The 10779-nt window shown below is 43.8% G+C and overlaps 1 protein-coding gene across 2 annotated transcripts; it reads left to right on the forward strand.

The window, feature by feature from the left end:
• The first annotated feature begins 52 nt into the window (after positions 1-52).
• NDUFV3 (NADH:ubiquinone oxidoreductase subunit V3) lies at positions 53-10380 on the forward strand. 2 transcript variants are annotated; one of them, XM_072847133.1, is made up of 4 exons: positions 53-748; positions 1133-1226; positions 4706-5683; positions 9992-10380. In XM_072847133.1, exons 1-4 carry the CDS (start codon positions 701-703, stop codon positions 10156-10158), a joined length of 1287 nt encoding a protein of 428 aa, XP_072703234.1. In that variant the 5' UTR covers positions 53-700; the 3' UTR covers positions 10159-10380. The 2 variants fall into 2 exon arrangements, with proteins under 2 accessions (XP_072703234.1, XP_072703243.1); XM_072847142.1 differs by lacking the exon at positions 4706-5683 and having other exon boundaries at positions 526-748.
• The last annotated feature ends 399 nt before the right edge of the window (positions 10381-10779 follow it).

Here is a 10779-nt window from a genome sequence, read left to right on the forward strand (position 1 = left end):
GGCTGTGCCGCGCCTGCGCGGTGGGGGCGAGCCTGTGAGGGAGCGTCTGTCCCGCGGCGGGTCACGGCGGGCGCTGGGAAACACCGCCCGCCTCCGGAAGGGCCCGGCGCCCCGCCTGCCTCCCGCCCGTGCGGAGGCGGCAGCCTTCCCCGAGGCCGGAGGGCTGCCGAGGGGAATGAGCGGCGGGCGGACCTCCGGGACGCGCAGCCCTCCCCTGAGGCGTAGCGCAGGCCTTCCCGTGCGCGTCAGGGTTTGGGTTATGCGGCCCGCCTGGCGCCGTGGTGGGGGGGTCGATGGGGCCGCGCTTCGGGCGGCAGCTTCGTTGTGCCCCGCTGGCGCGGTCTGAACAGAGAGCACGGCAGCATGATGACGTCATCTTCAATAGCCGCATTACGCAGGATTACTGGGTGCGCAAGCTGCAGATAACAGACAATATAAATGGCCGCTCTTAACTTAAAAGCGGTGATTCTGTGTTAAAATAACTCGGTTTTTCTGCCCTAAGCGTTTGAAGCGGTAACTCACAAGCCCCGCTCAGAAGACAGAAACTTGCTACTTCACTTCCAACGCCGCTGGCGTACAATTAACCGGCGCCCGCCACCGGACGGGGGCGGAGCCTCATCGCTTAGGCCCCGCCCACCGGCGCGGGGGGGGGGCGGAGTCGCCCCGCCGTTCGCGCAGCACCGTCCCGGCCCACGCCAAGATGGCCGCTCCCTCGCTGCTGGGCTGCGGCCGGGCGGCGACCCGCAAGGTAACGGGCAGGGTGGGCGCCGGATGGGGGGGAGAGGGGCAGGGAGGAGCTCCTGGGGCCACCCCTACCCCTGCGCGGTTGCTCGGTTTCTCTCGGTGGCACGTAGCCGGCCGGTCACCTCCTCTCCCCCGGGCCCGTTGCGCAGCTGCCGGCCGCCTCGCCTGAGGCGGGGCGGCCGGCAGCTGCGCAACGGGCCCGGGGGAGAGGAGATGCGCATGCGCAGGGCAGAACGGCAGTCCCGCCTGCTGAGCCCGTTCAAGCGTTTTCGCGCATGCGCCGTGAGCGTCGCGGGCCGGCGCTGGCACCGGCACCCCCGGGGCTCCTTGTGCCGCGGGGATCAGTTTTGTCCGGCTTCGTTAATTTCCTTTATACGGTGCCTTGCAGGTGTTGCGGCTGGAGGCCCGGGGGCTGCGAGGGACGGCCCCTTCCGCAGCGCTCTGCACCAGGCCGGTGGGCTCCGGGATGCCGCCGCCAACGAGTAAGATGCTTGTTTCGTCCTCAGCGGTGTAAATAAAAGCAAATGGGTGTACAGCTGTTTGTAGGAGAGCTTCCTTCTCTGGTGCTAAACCAGCAGGGTAGCTAACCGCATTCCCCTGCAGCCTGCCAGCCTCGGGAGGTTTCTGTACCCTGACCATAAAAGTTTATCTGCCCATCGGACCGGGCAGTATCCGTCTGAAGTTCAAGTTCCTCTGGTTGTCATGAAATAGGCAAGAAGAGCTTAGGAATGCTCATGGCCACGTCCTTGCTATGTAAGCCAAGAAAGTGAAAGGTCATCACCATGTAAACAAGGATTTCTCTTCAAACGCCCTGCGTAGTAAGAAAACTAAAAGTAAAGGTCTGGTAGGAATGGGTCTGCGTGGGATCTATTTATATTCATAGGCCGTGCTATGAGCTTGACGCTTCTTTCCTGTTTACCTTCACCTTAATGTGTTAGCTGCTGTGATGCTTAACCAGACTTAAGGAGAGCTATTGTTACATTTGTCTTAATTTAAAGAAGCTTTGCAAGTTGCCTGAAATTTGATGGAAATTAGTGTAGCAAGTTACTTTTTTTAATGAGGTGCAAAATCTGGTTTTGACCTTCAGATGTTCCCCCTTGTCTTTTGAAATGTTTGGTTTATGAGGGTCAAAAAGCATCCCATTTTACAGAAAGAGAGAAAGACTTGCAAGATCTGAGTATCTGCTCCAGGCAACAGTGTCGAGAAGCTGCAGAAAACTGCCACGGCCCTGTTGTGTTAAATTTAGTTACAATGCTTCTTGCCCCATAGGTTTGCAAGCAAGGCAGTACATGGACCTGGGTTTGGATGCTGCAGTGCATTTGACATTCAGAAGTATTTGAACCCCTTTCTGTCCCTGACCAAAGTCAAAACATGAATACAAATTTCAAAGAGGGATATCTTGTGCAAGATGCTGTTTGTAAACAGAGGCTCACTGATTCAGTGAGTAGGATTCCCATCCCAAATTTGAGATCCAGGTGCTTAAACAGCAAAGCTCCATGGGACCATATGTAGGAGTGGTCAGACTTGTTGACAGCTGTTGAAAAGATCACTGAAAGAGTAGTTCAGTGCAGACTTCTGGCTTCTAATGTTAGCTTCTTAAATGCCAAGGCGAATAAAAGCTTGGTTGTTCCATTAAGAAAGCCTTTGCTGCATAGATTGATATAAGCTTGATCGAACAACAAATCACTTTTTATTATAATTTTTTTTTTGCATTATTTTAAGCGTATTTGAGATGTACTTTAGCATCAGTTTCTAGATTCATTGTCCTGCAGCTCTGATTTTAGAAGGTGTCAAGAGACCTCTTACACCACCTCTTTCAGCCAGCTGCTTCCCCTGCAGATGGTTAAGGTTAGTTAAGGTGTATAGGATGCAACTGTCTTTTTCAGATTCCAGCTGGAACAGAGTGTGCAAATTTTCTTTGCTTTGATAAAATGGTCATATTTACTTACAAAGTCAGTGATGGGGAATAGACCTGTAATTTCTGCATGCCACCTTTCTGAGTGGGAACATGTTTTAAACACGTTCCGATAATGATACTGATGGTACAAGCATCAGTAAGAATGCATTTGGGAATAATATTCTTGTTACTGATTCAGAGGTACTGTTCTTTTGGCAAAGCGATGCAAATACAGATCAGGTGGTAAAAAGTTTGAAGTACCCTAATTAAAGTGTCTGTACCAGTTGTATTAGACTTTCTGATTAAAAGCTGAAACGTGTATCTTTTTCACATATCCAAATATTACTGTTTACTATTATTTTTCCAGTAACACCTACTGTTAAATAATGGTCAAGTTGAATGATACCTGCTGTGTTGGTTTCTTAGGATGTCTTAATACCCCTTCAGCTTTTGCTCAGCTTTCACTTGTCTGTCATCCCTTTGAGCATTCTTGTGTTAGTTTAACCTTCCTGTATGCTTCTTTGAAGAACTCTTCAATCTTGAGTGATGTTTCCTCACGTATTAGTTTCCACAGGCTGCTGTTTGGCTGCGTCAGTCTGTGCAGGGAGTCAGGCTTCTTTCAAAGGTGGCTGCCCATCCTCCTACTTCCCCCCTGCCCTCCCTCCCTCCCTGCCCTGCACCTTCCATTTGGCAGAGAGAAGTATGTGTCTGAAATTATTCAAAAGTATTACATGTATAGTAAACTGATATTTTTTTCATTTGTACTTATGTTAAGAACTCTGTATTTCTTTCTTAAATACTTTGCTTTTAATTTCATGCGTCTATCTCTTCTGTGATGTTTTCATTTGGACATTGCTAAAGACATGCTTCTATTCAGAACTAATTACAATAACTCCTTGGATCATACAAGGTATTACTGTAAAATACTAGTAAGGGGAAAAACTGCATCTAGTTTATGGTCTTGTAAAGTAGATCTGGGTTTCCAAACTGTGTAGATAAATCTGCACAGTAGACTGGAAATATGTTGAATTACACTGCTGGTTGGAAGTGGTGCAACTTATAATGGAATTGGCTTTGCTATAGCAAATTTCAGCAGTGGTGTATCTTCTTAATGTGCTCCCAGTCCTCTCTTCCTCCTGTTTTCTCTAACCACAAGAGTATTTGCTGTTGATCAGCCTCTTGAGTATATCATTGGCACAAGCATCCAAGGGGTATTTGGTACTCTCTGAGAGGGCGTGAAAGTTGCTGCTTTCTCTTCAACTGTTGGCTCCTTGTCTGGAGAATTTAGCTTAATGAAAGTATACATAAGGGAGAAGAAATAAAGGCAGGCTAACATGAAGCATTAGGAGATTTTCTAAGACTTTTTTTCTAAAGAGGTCTTAAACCAAAAATAGGAAGTGGAGACAGTGAAGACTGGAGGAGATAAGGTCTTGGGGAAATAGTGTTAAACTGTGTTAGACACAATTCAGTTGGTAGGTCACATGGACGCATGAACAAGTAATACTTTCATGTATGGCTTCGGGTATCTCTTATTCTGCTACTTTGTCTCTTGGGAGCCATCCCTCCCTACTGCTTTAAAGATAACTATTGCAAGAGGCTGGCTATTGCTATGTCTGTTTAGTGTGTCTTCTACTTCGCTGGCTTGTTCATAGACAAATATTATCTCTCTAGCAGCGTATTTGAAGAGCTCAGCTAACAAGCTATCTTAATGGTCATCTGAGATAGGAAGGCGTCTGTAAACCATTTTCAGTGATGCAGAATTGAAGCACAGAGAAAAACAGCTCTTGCGAGGAGTCTGGCAAAGCAAGGAGCAAAAGGCATTATCTCATGAGTTTCAGCATCGCAGCAGCAAAAACTGTTAAGTGCTAACTAGAACTCTAAATTCTTTCACTTAAAATGTCTTTAAACTTCCTGCTTTGTAATGCCTGTGTTTGGTATAATAACTTCTTTCAATTTGCCTTTTGTACCAGATTATCTGAGAAAGTTAAAATTGTGTGACTAAGATCATTAATTAGCAGCGGTGTCGGATGTAATGATGATAATCCTCTTTATGCCATTTCCTAGATGTAGTGGCACCACAGGGAAGCACGAAGCTGCTAGCCGTCAAGGCACCAGTTGAATTTCCTAAAATGTTGTCTTCTAGCTCTCTCCTTGCATCTTCAAACAAAGGTGAGAGCGTATCTAGTACTAACCTCGAGGAAGCTTCAAAACCTTCTGCTGAAGACATGAGGATGTTCATGTCAAGAAAAACTGTGGTTGCATTTCCTCAGCGAGTAGTTGTTTCTTCCCTTGAGGAGGAAAGCCTCAGTACACCTGCAACAGAAGGAGGCTTGAGGAAAGAGTTAGCTGAGGAAGAAACTTCGTCTTCATCCAGCTCAGATTCAGATTCTGGCTCAGATTCTGAGGAAGAAAATTATGATAATGATGATTCAGAAGTTGCCATTAAAACCAAAGTTGAGTTTCCTAGACGAGATTCCATCTTTTCTGAGAACATAGCAGTAAAGGCATCAATGCTAGCAAAAGAGAACTTGTCCCAGAAATCTCACAAAGAATATGTAGCTAAGAAGAAGCCATGCAAAACAGAAACTGATGTGTCTCCTATCAAGCAGGTTGCGTTTTCTAAAACATCAGTCAGCCATGAAACATTAAAATCCAAAGCAAGAGACCCCAAAGTAAAATCGGCTCCAAAAGAAGCAGATCGGCAGAAGCTGGTCTTAGAACCACACGTGGTTGAAAGCCAAGACCTGACTGATGTCACTCATAAATCTGATTATTTGGAGGAAAAGTCCATTGGAACCCAAGTAGCAGCTATTCAGCTGAAAGCTTCATTGGTGACTCAGGAAGACAAAAAGCAAAAACTGGTATCCAGAGAAGAAGAAAAAAAGGTGAAGGAGGCACAGGAATCAGAAGCAGAAGAAGTAACTGCTCCTAAACTAGAAGAAGAGACTTCTGAAAGCACAATGTTGGTGATGAGCACTACAGCAAAGGAGGAGACCATTCAGGAAGCAGGAGTCCAGGCTGGAGAAAGCAGCACGATAGAGGGTACAACTTTAAATTGTTTGAACTGTGTTGATTCATCGGGGTAGGGTTTAACTTTTTTTTAAAGGGTTTCCGAATCTTCTCTGTTCGTGATTCTCTGATCTTTATACTGAAGCTAACCATGTAGCAGTGACTTGCTGGAAGATAAATTCTTGTTCATTGCTAATTGTTATAAGTGCTCAGTAATACTCAGTTTCCAGTTATGCTGTGAAATGAAGCGCTCTTCATTTCACTGTATGTATAGTTTCATAAACCAGTTACTTATAAAATGAAAACAAGATTGTTTCCACTGTGAGCAAAATCATGGGTTTTGTATGACAAAACTTGTTTTCCCCTCTTGTCTTTTCTTGGAAGGATTTGGTAGCTGCCTTTCTCCTGAGCCAAATTTGATGCCATGTGACTTTTGCTTAAATCCTGCTGTCTTTTGCCTTTTTTTTTAAATCTTGCAGTGTTTCAGATTTCTGTAGACTGCAAGAAATCATAATGTAATGCCAGAAACAGATATTGATTCTGAGATTGGTAGGTTGTAAGCGAGTCATGTTGAAGTAGCACAGAGTTGACCTTATAACCCAGTTTTTATAGTGAGTTGGGGAGGAGACAGTGATATGTTTTAAGAGCATTGTGCACCATATAATCACCTCCCTAGCTATACTTCACTATCTAACTTACCCTTCTTATTTACTACCAGACCTGTTAATTTACATACTGATCTCATTCTATGTATTTCAATAGCAAATGCCCCTCTGTCCTGATCTGTGGCAGCTTACCATTCTTGCCTTTCAACTTAGGCAGCATACTATTCTTAAGACCCCCCTTCTGGTTGCTGCTTTGAATTAAAGGATTTGCCTACTTGGAAGTAAAAGCAGCATAATTGTAAAGCTGCTTGGATGTCATCCTTCAAGTGATACCCTTGCAGAAAAGGCCCTGGGGGTCTAGGTGGACAGCAGGTTGAACATGAGTCAGCAATGTGCCCTTGCAGCAAATGCCACCAATGGTAACCTGGGCTGCATTAGGAGGAATGTGGCAAGCAGGCTGAGGGAGGTGATCCTTCCCTGGTGAGATGCACCTGGAGTGCTCTGTTCAGTTCCGGGCTTCACAGTACAAGAGAGATGTGGAGCTACTGGAGAGAGTCCAGCGAAGTGCCACTACGATGACGGACTACAGTACCTCTCTTGTGAGGAAAGGCTGAGAGAGCTGGGACTGTTCAGCCTGGAGAAGAGAAGGCTCAGGGGGGATCTCATCAATGTACGTAAATAGCTGAAGGGAAAGTGGGAAGAAGGTGGAGGTAAGACTCTTTTCAGTGGTACCCAGTGATAGGACAAGAGGCAGTAGGTACAAACTGAAATACAGGGTTTTGCCTGAACAACTTAAACACTTTTTTTTTTTTTTTTTTTTTTTTTACTGTGAGGGTGATGGAGGACTGGCACAAGTTGCCCAGAGAGGTGGTGGAGTCTCCATCCTTGGAGACATTCAGAAGCTGTCTGGACATGGTCCTGGGCAGCCTGCTCTAGCTGACCCTTCTTGGGCATTTGGGGTTGGACCAGATGACTTCCAGAGGTATCTTCCAACCTCAACCATTCTGTGACTCTGTGAAGTGTCTAACCAGGTTAAGTGACAAATAATTGCTTTTGTACATCAGTTTCCAGAATACAGTGCTGAGTAAAAGACCTGCCTTCTGTTTTAAGGGGTTAGTCAGCTCATAATTTGATCTGTTTTAAGAGTTGGAAGCTAAGCTTACCTTCCTCCCTGACTGCAACTCAAATGGTAAAATGCAGCACTGTTTGCAAGTGACATTTTCATTTACTTGTTCCTCCTTGCAGTTAGCAGCATAAGCTTTCTTTAAAAAAAAAAAAAAAATTGGGAAAGGGTATTTGTGGTTATTCACAGATAATGCTTTTCTCCCCATTCATCCACAGTGGACTTCTAGATGCTCAAGCATTTTTTAATTTTTTTTTTCCACGTTGAAGCTGATATGAAGACCCCAAAAATGAGTTCAGTTAACTTCAAGTATGAGAGGGAGGACTTGGTCTTAAAACGTGCTAATGATTCAAGGTGAAGACGCATCAAAGATCTATTAAACGGCCTCCCCTACTCTGACGCTGTAAATCCAGAATAAGGTTAAGACCATGTGACAAACGTTTCCTGCAGATCTGTATTGATGGGGCAATAGTACCACTGTGCCTCAGACCCATCATCGTCATAACCACACCAGCAAAACCCTTTTGGGTAGGACCTGGCTTTGCTGAAAACGGCACTTTTGCTGTTGAGCTCCTCTTGCTCTGTGGAGTTGGTCAGGCTGTGACAGCAGGAAAGTTTCTGTTGGGTACGTGCTGCGCCCCCGCTAGAGGACTCTGCTGCAGTGGCTGTAGGAGAGGTGGGGGTTAGTACAGGCAAGTTCACACCCCTCTACTGCTGGTGAAATGTCTTTGAGTGCCAGGGGGTAGCAAAGAGTCAAACCTGGCTACACTGTGTTCAGCGGCATCACTGGTATCTCCAGGCGTATGTTGTTCTCTCTTCCTTTGGAGGCTTTCTTTCAGAACAGCTACTGCTTTTCCATGTTTAGTGTTCACAGTTAATGATAATACCTTCTGTAATCTGTACTTCTGTCCTGCTCCTGTGTTCTTTTGTTCATCTGCAGACGGCACACTGAAGATGTAAAAGCAATTTTTCCTGTTACAAACCTGGATGTTAAGGTGATGTCATCCACTTTGTAGAGCAGGCATGCTAAGCAGTCAGCAAAAACTGCTGACTTTAACTGCTAAGTAAGTAGCAAAATAGTAGCATGGTAACTTAGAAATATACCTCTGATTCATTTCGGAAGAACATCCTGTGAAATGCTTGCTCTGTAAGAGAGGAAGCATAGATGAAGTCTGAAGTATGGGGAGGATGAACTCGGAGATAAATTTTTCCTTCGAGAAGCCAAGTACAGTGTATTTGGGCAGGAAAAATGACACTCCATCTGCTTTTCTTCCTGAGCATCTGTCTCTTAATTTGGAACAACTGTCTCTTGCAGGTTGAATGTACGCTTGCCTACGCTTGCCTGTTCTTGGGGCCGTTTGCAGCAAGAACTGCATCATCTGCCTTTTATATCTGTAGTGTTGTGTCCTATGAGTTGTAGGAACTGAGCAGTAGTCACCGGGATATTCCTTTCATAGGTTGTGTGTGTTTTGCTGAAACCATGGCTTACTACATTGCGTTTTATAAGCAAGTCTTGCTAAATGTTACGGATATGTGCTCTTAAACTGATAGCATTACATTGCAATAATTATGTTATAATTAAAGGGAAATTCTGGTGTTCAGTTGCTGGAGTTCTTGTATTTTTATTGTAGACAGTCGTATTATAAAAAGAAGCTTAATACGATATAACCTAAACCACTACATAGAAATGTATATGATGAAGCTTTTTGCTAGATTATACTTCTGTCTTGCTTATTGTTAAAACTCTGGGTATATGAGAATAAATTAATATTGGGAGTAAAGCTTTATTTCTTGCAATTTCCTTGGTTGTAAAATCAGCCTGTACCAGGAACCTTTTATGTAAATGGCACTGCCTAAATTTGCATAATATTCTAAAAGTGTAAGAATTAATGTTGGCTTTAATGTGAAGTAAGGATTTCTGAATAACTTTATTAGGTTATTCTTTTAGGAAGAAGAGCTGATAAAAAGTTTAGAAGATTATATTTAGAAGAAAGGAAATTTATATCAAAGGCCCTTGATATATTACTGTTCAGTATAACCACATTTGAAATTAAACTGTGGAGATCTCAATAATTCCATCACTTCTCCCCATGGAAAAAATTCAATCTGTAAAGTAGTTCTAATGGCTATATCTTGTGGTCTGACATGATGATATATAATTTCTACTGCTTCTTTGCCTCTCCTGGCTTGCTAAGAATGTCACCTACTGTTCTGGGTGGAGTGAAAACCAAGGCAACCATGAAAAAGCCAGGAAATGCAGACATATGTCTTCAAAATATAAATGAAATGTTCTGCCCTATCCTCCCGCAGCATTAGGTGGTAGTTTGGATTTGAAATCTGTCCTGTATTAGATGACTTGTACTGATTCCTGTTCCCCTGCTGCATACTAATGTGTTGCTTTAGGATCAGACAAAGTACCAGCAGAACTTAGTAAACTTACAGTTGCTGACTTTTTTTAATAGTTGTTTTGTTATAGTTGCTCCCTTTTTTTTTTTCTTTTTAATGTTGACTGGATGAGAGATCTGACAGTATATGAAGGTTGGCTCAGTAATTAAGAATATTACCCTCTGGTGTGGCATCCTTATAGTCACCAGTTACTGTTTGTTTTCACAGAGACCACAGCAGCTGCTGAGCCTGCTCCAGAAGAATTTGATAATTCTACCTACAAGAACCTTCAGCATCATGAATACAACATTTATACCTTTGTTGATTCTGTTGTGGTTCTCTCAAAATTCAGGCAGCCTCAGCCATCTTCTGGAAGACCATCACCAAGGCACTGAAAGAACCACATTTAAAACAAATGCCCAGGCAGAATGATAAATTGTTCTGTTTAGCACTGTTGCTTCATCTATATTGTAAATCAGATAATAAATAAATGCACGATAACTTATGCTTGTGCTTTTGAACAGCTCTTCTTGGTTCTTGGAGTCCCTTACTTCTCGAGGGACATGAATGAGCTGCAAATGAACCATCACTTAATAAAAACAGCTTTTCTACCTCTCTGTATATATTATTTGGTGATAGTGTAAAAAAATCCTGACTTTTCAATGTCTCCAAACTTTTGATACTGACCATTCTTTCAGCACTGTGTCAAAGAACATAATGGCCCTTGTGCATGTGTCTGTTCAGTATGTGCCATGATTTTAGTAGGTGGTGTTACCACTGTAATGCAGCGGGTGGTTCTTGCACACAAACATGTTCCCAGCTCTGAAGAGGTTATGTTTACTCTGGATTTGAAGTTAAAATCATTGGCTGGAAACAGCATAAGAATTATTTGTCTCCTGTGGCAAGAGTGTGTGTTTTGTGTTAGCAGAGGAATGTAAGTTTATGTAATGTGATTGAAACATCTCAAAACCTCTGCTGTTGTAAAGGGAGAACATACAGCTTCATTTAATCTTCTG

Source organism: Ciconia boyciana, chromosome 1 (assembly GCF_034638445.1).
Source record: "Ciconia boyciana chromosome 1, ASM3463844v1, whole genome shotgun sequence".
NCBI classification, from domain to species: domain Eukaryota; kingdom Metazoa; phylum Chordata; class Aves; order Ciconiiformes; family Ciconiidae; genus Ciconia; species Ciconia boyciana.

Bases quoted from the DNA above. Each gene is read 5' to 3' on its own strand.
- NDUFV3 (XM_072847133.1), top strand. From the start codon at position 701: ATGGCCGCTCCCTCGCTGCTGGGCTGCGGCCGGGCGGCGACCCGCAAG. The intron at 749-1,132 runs GTAACGGGCAGG...GGTGCCTTGCAG, and splicing joins GCCGGGCGGCGACCCGCAAG to GTGTTGCGGCTGGAGGCCCG. The intron at 5,684-9,991 runs GTACAACTTTAA...TTGTTTTCACAG, and splicing joins AGAAAGCAGCACGATAGAGG to AGACCACAGCAGCTGCTGAG.